At 40.0% G+C, this 20,722-nt stretch overlaps 1 protein-coding gene and 1 long non-coding RNA gene across 3 annotated transcripts in view; one reads left to right on the top strand and one right to left on the bottom strand.

Moving 5' to 3' along the window:
• Positions 1–2,189: 2,189 nt before the first annotated feature.
• LOC106730669 lies at positions 2,190–13,414 on the bottom strand. Its single transcript, XR_004319560.1, has 4 exons — positions 13,342–13,414; positions 7,671–7,787; positions 7,145–7,267; positions 2,190–2,490 (listed from the first exon to the last, which is right to left on the bottom strand). It is a non-coding gene; the product is annotated as an uncharacterized LOC106730669 (long non-coding RNA).
• A 77-nt stretch (positions 13,415–13,491) lies between these two features.
• NECTIN3 (nectin cell adhesion molecule 3) overlaps positions 13,492–20,722 on the top strand; it is a 119,368-nt gene continuing 112,137 nt past the window's right edge. The window contains exon 1 of one of the 2 annotated variants that reach the window (XM_032478812.1): positions 13,492–14,094. In XM_032478812.1, the coding sequence (XP_032334703.1) occupies positions 13,932–14,094 (163 nt within the window). In that variant the 5' untranslated portion in view covers positions 13,492–13,931. The remainder of the gene's footprint in view (positions 14,095–20,722) is intronic. The other variant, XM_032478805.1, reaches the window with a different exon arrangement.

The raw sequence follows: 20,722 nt of genomic DNA on the forward strand, positions 1-20,722 counted from the left end.
CAAAGCATATTTAAAGGCCAGGTGAGGGAGAAGGGGTTGTAGGGTACTGACCAGCTCATGCACGATTGTCTGATTGGTTGATGTTGAAGTAACATAGCAGTCAACACTGTCAACCCCTAGGCACCAGAAAGTCTGTGCTCTTGATCATCAACTAGTTTCTTCCCTTTGGTGGTGGTTTTTAGCATCTGAAAGACTCACAAAATATGCCTGAAATACTATCATCTGCGTACATCAGAGAGGAGCTACAACAGAGGAAATGGGCGAGAAGTCTGAGCCTGGAAGGCCCCACATGGTTCCTGCTCAGTTATGTACCAATCCAGTTTGTCTATGGTAGTCAAACTGCTCTTTTTAAAAATGGAAAGTTGATCATGTCATCTCCCTATTGAGAATCTTTCAATAGTTTCCCATTACCGTTAGAATGAAAGTCCAAAATACTTAACACAACTAAAAGAATCTCTTTAACCTGCACCCATTCTACCTCTCTAGGCCCTTATACCATTCTCCTATTCTTCATTAGTCAGTATACAGCCAGGAAAACAGAACACTAGGATCATTATAGTGATGAGACATCATCTGAAGATCAGGAAGCTGCTGCCTTTCCTGAGCTGGAGCCCACTAGCCTTCACTTCTCTTTGATGTGCTGGAAATATGCCTGTTTCTACTATGCTTGGAACTAAACAGGTGCTTGTCTTTTTACAGATGCTGCTAAAAACTTTTACTGACTACTAGAGCCCAGAGTTTTCTACCACTTCTGTTGCTGATACCTGAGGCTCCCAGAAGCAGAAAAAAAATGACTTCTTCATGTCTCCTGCTCTAAATGTCCTGCCACTGTTGCATAGTATCAGAAAGTAATAGAAATTAATGTGCTGACAAGGAGTCTGCAAAATGTAGTTTGCCAGCTTCCAGCCCTTGTGAATCAGAGAACACAGAAGGTCAGGAATGGAGTTAAGAGCTACACACAAATAATTGGCACATGTGGACTTTACATTGGATCCTTTCAAGACACACATATGAGCTCATGTGGTTTTTATAGGGTTTAACACCAGGTCATTTTCTGGGTCTTAGCTTAAACAGTAGTTCATCAATAAAGCTATTTTTCACTCCACATATTAATTTTGGTCCCTTGATATTTACTCTTGGGCACTCTGTGACTTTCCTCACAATATTAATAAAATTGTGACCAAAAATTTGCATAATTTTTCATTTAATATCTGTCCTCCCCTGCTAAACTGAAAAGTCATTAAAGAGAAGGACTTCTATGTCTTCTTTTTTTTAAAATTGAAGTATAGTCAGTTATAATGTGTCAGTTTCTGGTGTATAGCATAATGTCTCATTCACACATATACATACATATATTCATTTTCATATTCTTTTTCATTAAAGGTTATTATAAGATATTGAATATAGTTCCCTGTGCTATGCTGAAAAAATCTGTTTTTTTTTATCTATTCTTATATATAGTAAATATTTGCAAATATCAAACTCGCAAATTTACCCCCTCCCACCCCCTTTCCTCCTGGTAATCATAAGATTGTTTACTATGTCTACGAGTCTATATCTGTTTTGTAGATGAGTTCATCAGTGTCTTCTTTTTTCTTTTTTTTTTTTAGATTCCACAGATATGAGTGATATCATATGTTATTTTTCTTTCTCTTCCTGGCTTACTTCACTTAGAATGATGACCTCCAGGTCCATCCATGTTGCTGCAAATGGCATTATTTTGTTCTTTTTTATGGCTGAGTAGTATTCTATTGTCAATGGACATGTAAGTTGTTTCCATGTCTTGGCTATTGTAAGTAGGGCTGCTGTGAACATTGGGGTGCATGTGTCTTTTCCAATTGTAGTTTCTCTGGATGTATGCCCAGGAGTGTGATTGCTGGATCATATGGTAAGTGTATTTTTAATTTTTAAAGGAACATCCATACTGTCCTCCATAGTGGCTGCACCAATTAACATTCACATCAACAGTGTAGGAGGGTTCCTTTTCTCCACACCCTCTCCAGCATTTATCATTTGTGGACTTTTAAATGATGGCCATTCTGACTGGTGTGAGGTGATACCCCATTGTAGTTTTGATATGTCTTCTTTATTGCTACGTCTCCACTGCATGGAGTTTGTGCTACCAAACCAAACTTGGGTCTGCTCACCTGCACACAGTAAAGCCAATCACTGGGTTGTGGTGAAGGAAAGTGCAGCATTTATTGTAAGACAGCAACACAAGGAAAACAGGTGGCTTGTGCTCAAAAAATAGCCAGACTCCATGAAGGGTTTCAACAAAGGCTGAACCTTTTTTTTAAAGGCCAGGTGAGGGAGGAGGGTTGCAGGTTATATGATCAGCTCATGCACAGTTCTCTGACTGGTCGATGGTGAGGTAACAGGGCAGTGTCACAAGGGTTAACATTATCAACCTTAAGTGCCAGTAGGTCTGAGGGCTGCATGCTCATGATCACCCAGTAGTTAATTTCTTCCATTTGGTGGTGGTTTTAGCATCTGTAAAACAACAAAAGTAATGTGCATCAGACATTATCATCTAGGTACTTCAGAGTGGAGCTACAGCAGAGGATATGTGGGAGGAGATTGTCCTGGGAAGGCCCCACAGGTTGATCTGAATAAATATTTACTGAATAAATGAAATATATATTCTATTATAGCATTCAAAAGGGTAGTTCCTTCATTCATTGTCAATAATCCCTGTAAGAATAAAATATTTAATAGTTCTGAAAGGTTATTTTATCATTAGGCTACAGGGTCAGTTTCCCAGGGATTTCTCTCATGTTATAAATACAGAGACTGGCAGAAATGACACATTAGTTTCTCTGGCATAAGTTGTATTAGAAATATGAATACCTAGGTCTTTTTCAATAATGTAGTATATTCCACAGTAATTTAAGTAACCCTGGAGATAGTTATGGAAATAGATAGGAAAATACAAAATAAGGAATTAAAAGATGAATTCTTATGAAATATATAAAGGGCAGAGTAAAAAAGACAAAGAAAGTTATAAAGCAAAAACTCCCCCATCCCCATAGATCCTGAGGTTCTAGCCACCTAGTTACAGAATCACATATGAAAACAACCACAAAACTTTTTATTTTTTTTTAGATTCCACATATAAGCGATCTCATATGGTATTTTTCTTTCTCTTTCTGGCTTACTTCACTTAGAATCACATTCTCCAGCAACATCCAGGTTGCTGCAAATGGCGTTATGTTGTCAGTTTTTATGGCTGAATACACAAAACATTTATATACCCAAATATTCACATATATTTATACCAAAATGACATTTTCAAACAGTGAATGGCAACAGCTTAGCATTAAAATATTTGATCATGAGAAGGATAGAAATGATTCTCATGACAAGCTGGCTTATAGCTTTCTAATTTAGTTCTTTTTATTAGGTCAACTCTTTTGTTTGGCATTTTATTCCTATAACAGAAAGACTGTAGGGTACAAGAGGGCAGCAGAACTACCATCAGTCTGTTTTCTTTTTTTTAATTATTGAAGTATAGTTGATTTACAATATTGTGTTAGTTTCAGTTGTACAATAGAGTGATTCAGTTACATGTATTTTTTCAGATTATTTTTCATTATCTGTTATTACAAGATACTGAATATAATTCCCTGTGCATATAGTAAATCTTTGTTGCCTATCTATTTTATGCATAGTAGTTTGTATCTGTTAATCCCATACTTCTAATTTATCCTCCCCCTTCCTCTTTGCTAACCACAAGTTATTTTCTATAGCTGTGAGTCTGTTTCTGCTTTGTGTATAGATTCATTTGTATTATTTTTTAGATTCCACATATAAGTGGTATCATATAGTGTTTGTCTTTCTCTGTCTGATTTTCTTCATTTAGTATGATATTTTCTAGGTCCATTCATGTTGAGCTGCCTGCTGTCTTTAAAGCTGGTTTCCTGATTTGAAATTTGATTTTAAGAATTCTAACATGTAACATGTCCTGGTCATTTTCTAAGAGGTGAGTAGTATCTATGTTCTGCAATCCTCAGGTGCTTAGAGTCTAACAATCTGACTGTTAGAAGGTAGGGGAGGGTAGAGATGATGTTTGTGTCAACAAACTTTTGAATTATTGCAAGAGAGAGGAAAGGGTGACAAGATAAGTTAAATTAGAAGGAGATTAATGCAATTCATCTAGAAGAGCTACGATTTTTCCAGGGAGATAAGAAGCATTGTTATCCAAAGAGAATGCAAGGGCTAAGGAAGGGATGGAGGTCTGAGGAGGAAGGAAAAAATTTGGAGCCATCACTGTAAAGGTTTTAAGAAGGATGATTATAAGAACTGTTGAGCAGCTTTGAGAACCAAGGGGAATTTTGATACCATGAAATTTCAGGAATTGTAGCTGGTGCCCTGTTGAGATTTTATCAAGCAACTCCTGATCTACAGCAGGAATGCTGAGTGTTGTTAGTGAGGGTTAGCAAAGCAAACAAGGGCTGGCAAGTGTATTATTGAGATGTTTACCGTGGAGTCCAGTCTCGGTAGGAAGGCAAAAAAGCCAGAATGAGAATAATGGATTTGAAGATAAGTGTTAGAAGACAAAAATTAGAAGCTGAAGAATAAATTCAACAATGATGGTAAACTAGTAGGAAAACCAGAGGGTAGTTTAGAAAGAGCTCTTTAGTGAGAAATTCCCACTGAGACCAGAGGTCCACAGGAGGTTACAAAGTATTGATGTTGTCAGGGACTTCAAGTAGCAGAATAAAAAAGTGTACACAGAAATTCAAAGAAGACAGGTTGTTAAATGAAGTCTACAGAACAATGATCTAGAAGTAGATACACCCAGCCCTGCTCCAGGCAGCATGAATTGAAGAAGTAGAAAGAAACATAAGCTTTCTATATGAGATAATGCAACGAATCTTAAATTTTAGAGCAATATGCCTGTTTTATTTTGTTATAGAAGGTAGAAATATTAAAAGGATATGGGGATGTTTGTTCATGATGAAACAGGTGTCCTAGAGTCTCATGAAAAAAACAGACTGGCAAGGAATGGAGTGGGCCTAGGGTCTTAGTAGGGCAGGCTAGATAAGGTGCTTTGAAGTAATGCTGAGTTTCGTGTTAAGGTTCTTGAGTGTTGGTCAAAGGAATTAAGGTAAGAGGATAGGGAGGTATATCAGTAAAAGAAAACTCTTGTTTCATTTCTGCTCTACTTGCGCCAGCTTCTGATACCGAGTATGGTGGGGAGGATTCCCACATCAAACAATTCTCCAGCTCTTCAGACCAATTTTCCTACAGCTGGATTATGACACTAACTACCTGGAGTTAGCACAGGCTCCAAAGATTAAGGCCCCAGTCCCACAAGCCTGCCCCCATTTGGGATGCCAATCACAGGTTCCAGGTTGTCAGCTGGACTTCTGAACAATTGGCTATAAATTGAGAGTTTCCATGACCCCCTCCCGGGATTCAGTAAGTTGCTAGAAGGGCTCTCGGAACTCAGGTGAAACACTTAATTAAATTTACTGGTTTATTATAAAGGATACAACTCAGGAATAGCAGAATGGAAGGGATGCACAGGGCAAGATCTGTGGGAAGGGGTGCAGAGCTGCCATGCCATCTCTGAGCGCATTAGCCTCCCAGCACCTTCATGTATTCACCAACCTGGAAGCTCTCAGGGTTTAGAGTTTTTAATAGAGGTTTCATTAAGTTCACGTGATTAATTATGCCTTTGGCCATTGATGGTGAAATCAATCTCCAGCTTCTCTCCCAACCCCTGGAGGTTGGGAGTTGGGTGGGGCTAAAAGTTTCAACCTTCTAATCACTTGGTTGGTTTCTCTGGCAACTAGTCCTTAACTTCCAAGAGTCATCTCATTAACATAAGCATATATGTGGTTGAAAGGGATTTATTATAAATAACAAAAGATGCTCCTCTCACCCCATCACTCAGAAAACTCCGAGAGTTATAGGAGCTCTCTGCCAGGAACTAGAGAAAGATCAAATATATAGTTCTCATTTTGTCACAATTAGTTTTCTACTGTTGTTATAACAAATTACCACAGACAATGGTTTACAGGAACACAAATTTATTATCTGTCAGTTCTCTAGATCAGGAGTCTAACACAGGTCCTACCTAGCTAAAATCAAGGCATTGGCAGAGCTGAATTCCTTTCTGGAGGCTCTAGGGGAAAATCCATGTTTTTGCCTTTTCCATCTTCCAAACCCTGCCAAATTCCTTAGCTTATTGCTCCTTTCCTCTACCTACAAAGCTAATAACTTTGCACTCTCTGATCATTTTTGCCCACCAGGCAGCAAAGCCAATCTACTGACCCTGGGTTGTGTAGAAGGAAAGTACAGTGTTCGCTGCAGTGTGTCAAGCAAGGAGAATGGGCAGCTTATGCACAAAAGACCTGAATTCCCCAATGGCTTTCAGGGAAGGGCTTTTAAAGGTAACATTGGGAGTAAGTGTTGCAGGATGTGTGATCTTCTGATTGGTTAGGTGGTGAGGTAATAGGGTGGGAATCTCAGTCATCAACCTGGTTCAACCAGTCTGGGGTCTAGTGCTTGTGACCAGCATGTAGTCACCATCCTTCACCTGGGGGGGAAAACGGGTCTAAGTTTTTACAGAACGACTCAAAGATATGTGTTAGATTGTTATATATATCCCCTGAGAAGGAACTAGGACTGTTTTATTGCTGAACTATTAAGCTAGCATTACTTTTCATGCCTGACTGCTTTTCCTTTATTTCTGCATTTCCTCACTTCCCTAGTTAGTAACTACTTGAGTCTGCTCTTTGGAACTCAGGGAAGGCATAGGAGACTAAAGCCTTTTTCTACAGACAAGAAATGGGGGACACAGAGGGGCTTTTGTACTCAGGAGGGCCCTGCAGGATCCTGTTGGATGTCAATTTCCCCTTTTCTTTTTGATACCCTTCAGTTTTGAGCAGAACAGGGGTAGGACAAGAACGGGAATAAAATTCAAAAGCAACTGTACTGGATATTGCAGGAATCTGAGATATACATATAAGAATCAAATGAATAATATACAGTGGAAGTAAATTATAAAATTTGTCCAATAATTTTAAAACCATCAATTAGAGTATTGCAGGCTTTACCATTTGATCTCCCTCCACCTATTTTCTTCTCCATGTTCTCTCTTTTAATATCCCTCTGCCTCTACTCATATTTTCATTACCTTCTTTTGAGTGCTTCTCTTTCCATCCTTTTTCATCCTTTTGTTCACGTGTCTTTTGCCTCCTACTTCCCTCAGCAACGTTTATGACTTTATGACTATTTGAATGTACACATATTCAAACCACTGTGGGAATAAAGCATTTTGTGTTAAAATACTAAAATTCTCCTGCATTCATTTTCTCCTTTCTACTCGCTTGATCACTGCTCAAGTTCAGACCTTTATTCTCTCTTCTCCTTACAACAAATTCCTTACTAAATTTCTTATAATTCTCCCAAATCCCCTGACAGTCCTTCCATCCTCACTTCTACCAGTTATTTGACTTTTCTAGCAAACCCAATCTTGTCATCCCACTACTCAAAATTCTTCACTTGTTCACATTACCTACCAGATAAAATCCAAACTTCTTTATAAGGTTAAAAAAAAAAGATCCCTGCCTACTTATCTAACTTCATTTTTGCCTTTTCTCCTAATTCCCCTTTGCATGTTACCCTATGGCAGCACAGAAATACTTGTGGTTTCATCATACCTTGCCATGCCTCTGTAATCTTCCATCTGTCATTTTCATATTCCCTCTGTTGCTTTTATCCTATCCGTATGGCAAAATCTTAGTCACTCTTTAGGGCTGTTCAAATACTATTCAGCCCTAGAAAAGAATGAAATCTTGTTATTCGTGACATGAATGGACCTTGAGGATGTTAGGCTAAGTGAAATAAGTCAGATGGAGAAAGACAAATACCATATGATTTCATTCATATATGGAATCTAAAAAAAAGAGACAAAACAAATAAACCAACAAAAAAACAAACTCATAAATACAGAGAACAGATTGGTGGTTACCAGAGGGAAGGAGGTTGAGGAATGGGCTAAGGGGGTCAATTGCATGGTGATGGATAATAACTAGACCTTTGGCGGTGATCACTTTTTTGTGCATTCAGATGAATTATAATGTGATACACCTGAAACTCATAAATGTTCTATAACAATTTTACCTCAAAAAAAAAAAAAAAAAAAAAGAGACTGTTCAAATGTTACCTTTGCTGTTAGGCATTCCCAATCTCTTTTAGGCAAACCTGGGAATCATCCTCTGTTGTCTGCTATATTGTACATCACTCCATTGTTTGCAATAATGTTTTTATTGGCATTTGGGGTCAGGACTTGAGTTTTTCCATTCCCAACACCTTACATAAATTTTAGCACATAGTAGCTCAATCATCTTTGCTCAGTTAACCTACCCTCTTATTTAACCTACCATAATGCTATGGCTTAGCTCTTCTTTCTGCCTGAGTATCAGTTCCTCAAACTATGTTTTTGGAACCCTAGTGCCTCTTGCAAAATAGTTGTATATTATAAATAGAGTTAGCCTTTAGATAGCTGTGTGAAATGTATGTTTGTTTTCTTTTTAGGTTTATGAGAGAAGTCCAATTCTTTTTCCAAGTAATCCTCTTATCTTTCAGTTCCATAATGATTTTCTTTCTTTCTTTTTCTTTTTAATTAAAGTGTGGTTGATTTACAATATTGTATTAGTTTCTGATGTACAACATAGTGATTCAGTTATACATATATATTCTTTCTCATATTATGTTTCATTATAGGTTATTACAAGTTATCGAATATAGTTCCCTGTGCTTTACACAGGGACCTTGTTGTTTCATAATGATTTTCAAGGGTAATTAAGGTCAGTAAAATAAAGAAATCTCCTAGATTACCTAACATTAGAAAATTTTATTTGTTTTTCCATTATCTAGATTAGGAACATCAACCAAAAAAAACTATATATATATGACTAAGACACCAACATAATTACCTCCAAATTTTCTTATTTCAAACCCATCTCTGCTTAACCTGGATTGCTGTCAATGAAATAGAACAAATTTTGCTCATTTGCTTTATTGCTTTTACTTATATTGAGATTGATGTTGACTCTGTGATTTTAAACAGTTTGACTTAAAGAAAAATAACTGTTACAAAGAAGGTTTTGGGAAATAGTCACTGAAAATAGAGCATCAATCAAGGTCCAATCAAGGAAAAAGAAATCATACCATGTTACCTAGGGAACTTAATAATAGGGTATTGTTACACAGGGGTAGGAGGGGGGTCCACCCAAAAAAGAACTCTGAAGTGATTCAGAGATATGTAATGTGGGAAGCTATTACCGTCTTAAAGCTGGGGAAACAAAGGGAAAAGTTTGGATTTTTAGAACTGAGAAGCTCAGAGGAAAGTTCCTGCTGACTAGGGCCTGCAACTCTGAGAAGTGGGCACAGCCTAGCTGGTGCTGGTCACTCTGAGGTGTTGTGATGGGTCTAGTTCTTGGGGTATAAAGTGGGAGGTTGGAACCAACTGCTGACGATGGGGTGAAGGGCTTTTACTGCTGAAGTGATGCTGATAGAAGCAGGAAGCAAGGAGAAAGGAACAAGTGTCTTCTCCCCCACTTTTACCTTCTATCCTCTCTCCAAGGGCTCCTATTGATAGAACCTACTAGGAAGCCAGCTGGCAAAGGAGACATGTTTGCAGAGCCCCAGCCCCAGTAGTATGTGTGAATATGGAGTAGAGAGACGACAGCTTAATAAGTAACACTAAAAGCAATTAAATTGAATGTTAAGCAATGATCAGTTAGAGTAACCATCTTCCAGCTTCAAAAACTCAACAAGATCATATAATCAAGATCTTAAAAAATTAATATTATTCTCTTGGGTTTGTCTGTCATTAGAGGTGCACTCAAGTATGCTATGTCACTGTAGTTATCATTTAATCATCCAAACTGGGAGCTATATGGTAGATACTGTTTTAGGTGGTTGGGTTTCAACAGTGAAAAAATAAATAGATCCCTGTCCAGCCTTGTGGAACTTTCATTCTAGTGAAGGGAAAACAGACAATAAATAAAGATATAGTGAGTGCAGTAGAGATAATCAAGCAATCTGTGTGTCAGGGGAATAGGGATTGGGGTTGGGGGCAGCTCTTTCATCTGGGGGTGCCATAGAAGAGCTCAATGACAAAGTTGAATTTGAGCAAGGGCCCAAGGGAAATATGAGGGAAAAACACAGTATGAATATATGAGGGAAGATCTTTGCAGTCGGAAATAGCTGCATTTGATAAAAGTGGGTGGACTTTTTTGTTGGTTTGCAGTTTGTTTTAAACTATTTACATAGTTCTGCTTTAGAAGACTGTGATTCTAACTGGGTAACATCAACTTATTGTCAACTAGAGTACCAACTCAAACATACCACAAAGCATTGCTCATCTCTTCCAATAAGGGAAAAGCTATACTTCCTCACGCAGTGGGTTATAAAAAATTTGCTGATGGTAAAAAGAACTAGCTGAAGTATGTACATAATAGTCTACCTCTACTACAAAATAATTTTTGTTTCAGAATCAGCTATGAAATTCTAATAGTCTCAAACTTTTAATCTGGATTATTTGAGTAAATATAAAATGCCGGGCACTGTACATAATCACTTTTTTATTAAGATGTCAACCTCTGTTTTTCAGTTAAGAGTTCATGAATCTCGGTAGTTGATCAACAGTCTTTGAGGCAAAAAGTGGGATGGACATCATCAGTACTCTTAACTCCAAACAATGAAATCATTATTGGCATTAGAATCATGTTGCTTTTTGTTCAGATAATTTTTTGCCTTGGAAAAAGCATGCCTACTTTGGATTCCATAGTGCCAGAAGTATTAATAAGTTAGCTATGATTAAGTATTCCTTCAACCAGTTTGTCACTCAAACAATAAAGACGAACTTATCTGTAAAGTTAGGCGACTGAAAATGGTGTAAAACCTGGTAATACTCTCATGTTAAAGGTTTTTTTTCTTCTTTTTTTTTAAATCGACAGTAATTCTGGTCCTTGAAAAAAATGAGTTGTACCACACTAATGTAAAATCTTTTTCTGTAGCTAGTAATAATTTCCAATATGAAAGCTTAAGGTAGGTATGTATTCATTTGAGGAGAAAGTAGTTTGAGATTGGACACTTAGAAGGTAGACATTTGAGTTACCTCGGTCAATTTGTTTTCTAACTTTAAAAGAAATCTTGAGAGGTCAGTGGTGTCTTCTGGAAGGTAAGAACTTGGTTCTGGCAGGGAAACCACCACACAGGCTTGTAGTATTTGCACTTAACCTCTGTGCCTCTGTTCCTCCAGCTGTCAAGTAGGGATAATGGTAATTGCAAATTTCCCTGGGAAGTAAGCATGTGCTTTGACATCTCTGGCTGAAGAGGCTATATCTACACAAATTATTATTATTAAAACATAATGCATGTATGCACAAAAACACCAGCATGGTGCTCTTTTAATGCTTATATAACATGTACAAATACTGCTCTTCCATGCTCTCCACTTTAGGTAAGAGAATATAATCATAGCTTGCAACTAATCCAATTCTCAGAATATGGAGGAAATGTATCCTTTAAGGCTCCATATCATCCTTTTGAGAAGCACTAAACCTGTTAATCCCTCATGGTCTCTGTAGCAATTGCATGAATGGCCCCCATATTAAGCTTTTGGCACCTTTTCAAATATTGGCTAAATTACTTTTGTTTTTTTCCTGGAGATTAGAACCACCAGGGAAAGGCTAGGGGAATGAAACTGGCTAGCGATATTAAAATTTTGGTTGTTTAACATTTAACTGAGTCTCAACAACGTGTTAAAGTGCTACCTAAACAGATAATTAGCTATTCGTTGCACAGTGGGCTCTGTCTAAATTTAGCTGTGACATTAGGTTTAGAGAATGAGAAAATAGGAAAAGAAATTTTCTCAAGGGAAACGGTGGTGTCAGCACAGCTGAGGAATGTCACAATGGCTACATTTCGTCAATTATGATCATCATCAGGGCATCTCCCAGAGCGATACAGGACAAGGTTTATTCATAAGTGCATCCTGAGAATAGGTGATGGAAAGGAGTGTTGCAGGAGACAGGTTTACAGGGGACGACAGAGGCAGACAGGCAGAGAGGGGAGAGAAAAGTAGGTGGAGGGAAAGAGGTACTTAAACCGAGCACTGGACGACAGGCTGGGAGGCGGAAGTTAAGAAAAAAGAGCGGTGGGCAGGGGGTAGAATTGTGTGTAGTCTTGGAGGTGAGTAAAACCTTGTTAGCCAGTGGGTGGAGGCTGGGGAGACCTTAGCGATTGAAGGGGGAGGACAGCGTAATCTTGGCGGCAGACAAGCATTAGTTTAACGGCGGCTGGCTCCTTATTCGACTTTCTTCTTATTGGAGCACATTTGTGGCTATCTGATGGAGATGGCAGAACCAACGTAAAATTAATGGATTGAGAACGTATGTCCTCTGCCTCCACTGGAGCCCCTCTCGGGACAGTCGAAACTGTCCACCACCCAGCAGAACCGCCGGTGATTGTAGCTCCAAGGTTAACCACCAGGACTGTGTGTGGCAGGCAAATGGAGAGGGCAGGGCGAGGGGACATCGGGGTGAGGGAAGGTTGTGGTGGATCACAGACTCTCCTCTTAGGGGCAAATGTTTACTACTTCCCGAGGTCGCTTTTCCGCGATCAGTTCACAAGAAAACAGGCAATGAAAATAAAATTACACGTGCGAACATGCAAATGAAACAAAACCAAAGGAAAACACCACCGCACTCTAGGCGATCCGATGGGGGAAATCCATGGCCTCCTGTTGCCGGTCGCCCAGCGGGGATAGCAGACAGCCCCGCGGCCAAAGAAGCAAGAGTGAGAAAGCAAATCTTTCGCGGCCCCTCTCCTCGCCCGGCTCTGTTGACCCTTTCACCAAACCGCCCTCCCAGAGAAAGGAGCAAGAAAAAAAAAACGCCTGTGCAAACGTGCCTCGGCGGGTTTGGGGGAAGTGGGGAGGGGAAAAAGGAGGGATTCGGAGATCACAGCTGTCCCGGGAAGCAGGAAGAAGGAGAAAGTCTCTCCTTTCAGCCCTCGGCGAGGAGGGAGATGCCTAGTCCATTAGGCTACGTCCAGCGTCCCACACAGGAACCTTTAGCATGGGCAACGGAAGGGCAGCCCCATCCTGCCTTCTCTTCCCCACCCCCTCTCCTCGGGTCCCAGCCAGAGGGAGAGCGCCGCTCGGGCGAGGCGAGCCGGGAGCACGAAACGTCCCGCCGCCCTCCGCCTCAGTCTGCGCCGGGGCCGCGGTGGACCCGCGAGGGGCGGAGTGGGCGAGACCATTAGAAAGGCTGGGAAGGGGGGGACGAGGCAGGAACGCAAGGGGCGGGGCCTACTAACCTATTCCAGATTTTCCAGTCCTCTTTAAAACCCTGCTTTGGAAGAAACCTGGCTATCAAAGAGGAGTGAAGAGTTTTTTGGGTTTTTTTTGGGGGGGGGGGGAAGGGGAGGAGCGTGTGTGGGAGGGCGGGGTGGGAGGAGCGCGGCTTGCACTCCGGGATCAGACGGGAGCGCGAGTTGCGCGGGCTGGGCGGGCGAGTCCCAGCTCCCGCTCTGAGGGTCGGCTTCCTTTCCCCCTCCCGTGCGGGGCGGGGTGGTGCGTTCCAAGTTCCCAGGAGTTCGAGGCGGGCGGGAGGCTGGCGGGTGCCGGGGGGAGGGGAGTGGCGGCGGCGGGCGGCTCCCGCCTCAGCCTCGGCAGTGGCGTCGGCGACGGCGGAGTCGAGGCAGCCGCGAGCGCTCGGCTGAGTGTCAGCCGGCGGCGACGGCTCAAGAACTGGGAGTTGGGGACGCGCGCACCGGACCTTCCGCCGCCGCCGCCGCCGCCGCCGCCGCCGCGCCGTGGCCGCTGCTGCCGCCGCCCAGAGCCTGAGGCTGCGGGGCCGGGGAAGCCAGGGGGCGGGCAAGCGAGCGGGCCGGGGGGAGGGTGGGGGATGGCGCGGACCCCGGGGCTGGCTCCGCTGTGTCCCGGAGGCGGCAAAGCACAACTTTCCTCCGCTTCTCCCCCCGGGGCCGGGCTCCTGCTGTCGCCCCCGACGCCACCGCCACTGCTGCTGCTGCTGCTTTTCCCGCTGCTGTTCTTCTCCCGGCTCTGTGGTAGGTGAACCTCGGCGGCCGGCGCGGGCTGAGGGAGGCGCGACCGAGGGTCCCGGCGCCGCGGCCCGGTAGGCGCGGGCCGCTCTCCCTGGCGGGAGGCGGTTGTGTTCGGCGGTTGGCTGCGTGAGCGGGTGCCGCGGACTTTGGCTGGAAACTTTTCGCCGCGCCCGGGGCGAGGCCGGGGAAGGGCCGGGGCCGGGGCCGGCCAGTGCGGCGCTGGCCGCCCGCTCCCCTCCCCCGGGGCCGCGCCGCTCTCCACGCTGCGGGCCGGGGTTCGGCGGAGGTGCTTTCCGCCCGGACGCCGAGTGCTTGGTGATCAGGGCTTCTCCGTGTTTGCTCCCGGGACCGTTACTTCCTCCCTCATTCACGGAGGAAGCTGAAAGCGCGGACCTCTGTGCTGGGGACTGAGGTGCCGGGATGCTCGTTTGCCGCCTTCTTTTTTTCCCGGGTGAAACTTAAGTTGTGAGCCTGGATACCTTTAGGGACCAGACCCCGACGGAATGAAGCCCTCGGAATACCCACCCCTCATCACCTTACACGCTGGAGAAGACACCATGTTAGCCCACCCTGTAGCATCCTTTCCAGTCAGTTTCCTTCTGTCCTCCGGCCCCTTTCTGCCCTGGCAGCCTCTGGATCTCTTTGCTTCGAGCCGGTCGCTGCCTTCTAGTTTGGGACATCTATCACACTGTCCATGTTTATTTTATCAAACCCTTTTTGTGCTCAGGACTTCGATATATTTATGTGTTAAATACCTGAATGCATTGACTGTGTCCCCGGCTGTTCTGATCAAAACAAGTCCCACGCCTCTTCCCTGTCTCTTTCTTCCTTCTTGTTGTGTTACAGACTTTTTGTTTGGGGCGGGGGCGTCGTCACATTTGGGAGATAGTCTCTTTGTAATCAGTTTCTAGGTATGGGAAGACTAGAAGCCTATTTGTTGGGGATCGTGTAAAAAATATTGCATTCTCATGCAAGAGAAGTGGACGTAAGTGATCATTAATAGAAGGCCGTGGTTTGAGAAAATGAGGCCCCTAGTCTTTGGGGACTAGATCTGTCTTTTGGTAACAGCTAAACACTGCAGGACATTATTCATTCGATGACTCTCACTTGATGAGGAAAGTGGAGAAACAAAACTTAGGCTTGCTGAAAGAGTGGTTTACCTAAGTATTTTTACTGGTATACAAGTCTGCTGTAAGAGATCAGTGTTTAATGAAATCTTAAATGAAACCGTAAGTTTTACCAGTATTTATTACAAAGAGAGATGTGTGCAGATTTCTTGGATGGTTTGATTTAGAAGAAAGAGAATCCTGTACCCTGTAGGTGTGTCAGGGTTGTTGGTTATGAGGGAGGCAAAGTTTTCAAGAGATTGAGTGCCCCTTATAGGCTGACAGTTTCCACTACCAGATCACCATCACGTTTCAAGCACTGTAATGACATTTTCTAATTAATGGAGTACAGTATGATAAATGGCATGTTATCTAATCTACATTGTTTCTATAGTCCCACTCCCCAGATGTTTGGTTCCACTGCACAGTTCCTAACGCTGTTACTTCTTTAAGTTGATGGAAGATTCTAGATTGAATTTGTGTACTGTTCTTTTTCATTAAAGAGGATTGTGGATTACAATTGGGTGAGAGGAAAATGGGAGGGGATGTTAATAGTTTACTATCCTGATTTAGATTGTGTTAAGGACTAAGAGAATATTACTTGTACCTCCAATAAAGTTTTATCTAGCTAGGCAAAGCCCCACAGAAGACTAAGCCAAGGAATATGTGCAAGTAATAAAAGGAAATAGGATTTGAGTAATAATTTCACAGTGATTGTGTAAGTGAAATGTTGATTACTTTTTGAAGGAACACATTGGTTTTCACATGGGAGGAGAAAAAAGTTTAAAAAAACCTCTTTAATAATGTGCTGTTGGAGGGACTTGATACTTTATTTTAGAATCCTAAAAATTCAAGCAGTACAGGCAAATGGACTGTGATTTAGAAGAGGTGTAAATTAAAGTTTTTAGAGTTAACTCTGCTTGTAGTTGTAGAGACAGACGCTAGGTTTGTGTTGCTGTGCACTGCTCATTTAAAGAGCTTCCTTTTTTGGCTTATAGTGTTATAACACCCTAATTTGTGAACCCTATGACAAGTTTTTTCCATCAACCTTTATTTTAGAATTCAGTCTTTGAGTAGGGCACAGTTGTCCTGATTTATGGGTACTTCGTAAGTATGGAAGCAGAATTTTCTCTATGTAACCTGTTTTCTGATCTAACAGTCATAGTACTGGTTACAAGGTTTGGCATGTACTGATGTTTGAGTTGTTAGTTTTAGAGTTGAGAAGAACTGTAGGCTTTAAAAAGGTGACTCTGATGATTTGTTAATCAGAATGCTTATCTTATAACATACAAATTATTTTTTCTTTTTGCTACTATTTTTGATATACTGCTTATGTTTAACATGGTTCTAACTATGCTAAACTTTTACAGTATCTATTAACACAAAATAGTATTTTTGTCATGTTAAGTTTATTACTATTAAAAAAAAAACCCTCGTGTCAAATTAGATATGAAATTCTGAGAGCTAAAACTTTTTTCATTTCAACAAGGTTTTATCTTAAATGGATATTTGGAGGATAATAGGAAAAAAGATCTAATAATTGAACCTTTAACAGCACTTTCAGAACTTCCTATATTCCTGACACTTGGGAACATAAAACATGAATAAGACAGAGTCCTGGCTTCAAGGAGCTTACAGCATTATGGTAGACATAAAGTAAATAGATGATTATAAGGCAGCTCAGTGTTTATATGATAGAGGTCTGTATGAGGTGTACTATGTGTTACGCAGAAGAGGGATGCCTAACCTACTAGGTAAAGATATGAGTGTAAACCGAGAAAAAAAGTTACTTTAAAAAAAGCAGTTGAGTCAGATTTTCTTATTGAGACTTAGACATTGTGGTAGGTGGTATAAGTTTGTGTTCTCTCACCCAGTTTATGATTTAGGGCCTAAATAGGGAATTTGATTCTGAAAAAAGACTGCCACTTACTAGCTGTGTGAATCATTGGTAAGTTATTTAACCTCAGTAAACTTAAGGCTTCTCATCTTTTTCAGAAAAGGATAGTATCAGTTTGCCTGTAGAGTTCTTGTGAGGATTAAATGAAAGAATAAAACACTTAGCAGAGAGCGTGAAATATACCTTCAAATGTTTAGCGTGTATTATATTGCATATTATAAACCAACTAACCTGATACTTGTTGTTCTTAAATTCTACCTTGATGACCTGAATAGTTGAGTTTTCAAGTTGATTGACTTGTTGTATTTGCACTTTATGTCTTTGAATGTATATAGCCCAGTCAGTGCTTTTTAAATATTTTTAAAATTTACCTTGGGTAAATATACAGATGCCCGATTTTAAGAATGTTAGAATACGGTGAAATTACCTCAACTGTGTAATTGTATGGAACCTAGTTGAATCTTCCCTTAATGATGTAGAATACATTTTAGGACTTGGCAGTTGCATATGATCAGTTAGAATGTTAGTGGTTATATTTGAAAAATGTGGAGTTGAAAATGTGGGGTTGAAGAGGTATTCACAGTTTCACTTCTATTTTATCAAGTTACTAGCGGTATCAGGTCGGAGCCTATAATACTTACTGCCCATATGAATCTTTCTGAATCCTAAACAGATACAAATGGAAAGTGAACCAAATTTAAAAGCAATCAGAAAAGACCCTTTTTTGCATTTAGCTATAGTGTCAGAAAAAGGAATTGGAAAAAGCTGAGCAATTACATACTTGTAGGTGTATGTATATTTACTGTTTTATCTTGTTTATGCCACTTATGCTTATATATATATTTAATGATTCAGCAGCTCTTATATACATTTTGCATCTGTATAGTTAAGGAATAAAACTTATGGCTTATGCCTATTATTTGAAAATCATTGAAGAGAACCTGTCAGTGATACCCTTGTTAAAAAATAGAGTATTTTGACAGTTTATAATTTACTCCTTAAAAAATTAGCGAGTTAAAAATATATTGCTATAGCATATTCTGTAATCTATTAAAGTCCTTGTAAAGAGTGACAGTCTGGACTGTATGGTTTGTGAAAGATGTGATACTTAATTAATAATGGCTATTAATATGTAAATGTAGGATAAAGTCGAATAACTTTTAAGTAAGTGATGGAATGATTTTGTGTGCCAGACACTCAGATCCAAAAATCTAAGCACCATTTATTTCATAACTTTTGATTACCTTTTATATTTTTATGTAAAATTACCTTTCAAGCCTGAACCTGTATCCTTTCCTGAATTTCAGAAAGCTTATGATTTTTATTTTTACAATAGACTCTGATATAGTTTAATCATTTATGTAAATAAAATTTGTTGTGAATCATTATCCAGGTTGAACTTTAAGTTTTTTCCTAAATGACAATTATAGGTCATGAATTCAAAATTTTAGTGAGACCTGTCTCCTGTAAGTCTATATACAGCTTTTCTTCTTCCTGAAGTAATTACTCTATATGTTCATTGTTTAGTATTTAATTAAAAGTTATTTTGTGATGTGTTCTCTTTGCAGTAAAGACCTTGCCTCAGGCTTCACTGTATGTATCATAGCAAATACACAGAATCAACACATGTTAATTTTTTAAACTATATAGGTTTTAACATGTCAGGGAGGAAGAAATTTTTTTCTACCTTTCTAGATTCTTTTGGCTGGTCTAAGAATTACATTGACATGAGACAGAGTAACAGGAGAAAATCAAGCAAAATTTAATAGCATGTATACGTGGAAGAGACCCAGGAAAATTAACGTGTCAAAATGGCCAAAACTCTCACCTTAAATACTATCTTCCCTTAAAGACAAAAGAGAGTGTTGGGGGTAGTGATTTGGGACTTCAGAGGAGAGGAAGATAATTCACATGAAGGTGGAAAAGCAAATGTTTGGTAAACAAATGTTTTCTGGGCCTTGTAGAAACAATGGGACGCAGAGTGGACTCTGATCTCTAGGCCCTGCTGAGTTTCCCCCACCACAGTTAGCCTGTACTCTTTGCAGATATCTCTGATGATAGCTTAATTGTAGAACAGCCCTGCTATCTAAATTTTTTTAGGCAGTTAGAGGGAAGGTCACAGTTTCTTCCTGAGACTTTTGGGCCTTGATTGTTTTCAGCTTGAAATAATTGTGTACTAAAGATATGTTTTGGAGTGGCAGATTTTGCTCCCCTACAAACATTTGCTTTTTTCCCCCCTTAATAACTGTTTAAGGAATTTGCTATAGAACAAAATGAAATCAAGAGAATACTTGGTTTATGATTTCATCTTCCATGTTGAAATAAAATAATAAAACAGAATAATAGCTGTAATAAATAACTACAAAAACTCTTCTAAGTTTGACTTCATTTCCTGTCTGATCCTAGGTATCTTTCAAATCCTTAGTCCCTGGAGCAAATTCTATTCATTTTTTCATGCTTTTAGATTTAGAGCAATGTTTGCCAAAGTGTTTAACAGAATGCTAGTCTCAGAAGATATGTTTTGGGAAGAAAATACCATAATTGAATACATTTAGGAGTGGGAAAAACTAACCATGTAACCCCCTCCCTCTTGGAAAGTCACGGTGTACATTAGTTAATTAATGGTCTAAGAAATTCTTGAGTAAACGATCCTTTTTTGCAGCCTAATTAAACAACCTGTTATGTTGCAGAAGCTATATTTATATTGTACAGAAGACACTATAGGAATTCTATCCTTAGAAAGGCTTGTATACTTGATAATATTCCTATCTTGACATTGTTCCTATTCCTACCTTCCAAAATGGGTAGAGGGGAAGAGTATGGGTGTGTGTGGGGGGTGTGTATGTATATATATATGTATATACATATATATATATAGTATTTATTTATTTAGTAAACTGGAAAAGGTTGATAAGTTTTAAAGATGTTGCTTGGTGAGGAAGTTTTTCATTGGTTTTTCCTTTTTCTAAAAGTTCTTTTCACTTTGTTTAGTTCTGTCTCATTATTCTCCATTGTCTTACCCATTTTGAATCTGAGGTTTTGCAGAATTGACCTTCTAGGAGAAATATGGTGGTTCTTCTTTGGTGTTGCAAAATCAGCAGTATATTATTTACCCTAGAATATATGTGGTTTAAGCAGCTTTGGTGGGACACCTCACTTTATACATAACATGTCTCAGTCTGGGCTTGAGTTTTGGGAATAAAGTGGTTTAATTTAAGAAAGCTGTTTTGTTTTGTAATGGAGCTATACCAGTGCTGTTACTGGGAAGAACATGAAAAAAATTGATGCAGATATGAAAAAGGTGCGTACAGCTAGGACTCCAACTCAGCGTTTGAGAACATTGTATGCAGTTAAAGAGTGTGCTTGACTCTTCTGTGGCTCCATTTCAGAGGAAAAACAAGAATATTAATCAAAAGTTAGTATTGGAAAACTATGGTAAGATGAATTGCATATAGTGATTCTTCCTATGAGTTATCCATGATAGACATGATTGTCATTACTAAAATATCTGAGGTCATTGTTTTTGAAACTTCTTAATATTATATTTAATTTAGTCATAACTATTGTGGGCTATATTAAGATTTCCTTTCACAAGTGTCCTTGTCATTATGAATGCCAAAATCCCTTC

The sequence above is a fragment of the Camelus ferus genome, chromosome 1 (genome assembly GCF_009834535.1).
Source record: "Camelus ferus isolate YT-003-E chromosome 1, BCGSAC_Cfer_1.0, whole genome shotgun sequence".
NCBI classification, from domain to species: domain Eukaryota; kingdom Metazoa; phylum Chordata; class Mammalia; order Artiodactyla; family Camelidae; genus Camelus; species Camelus ferus.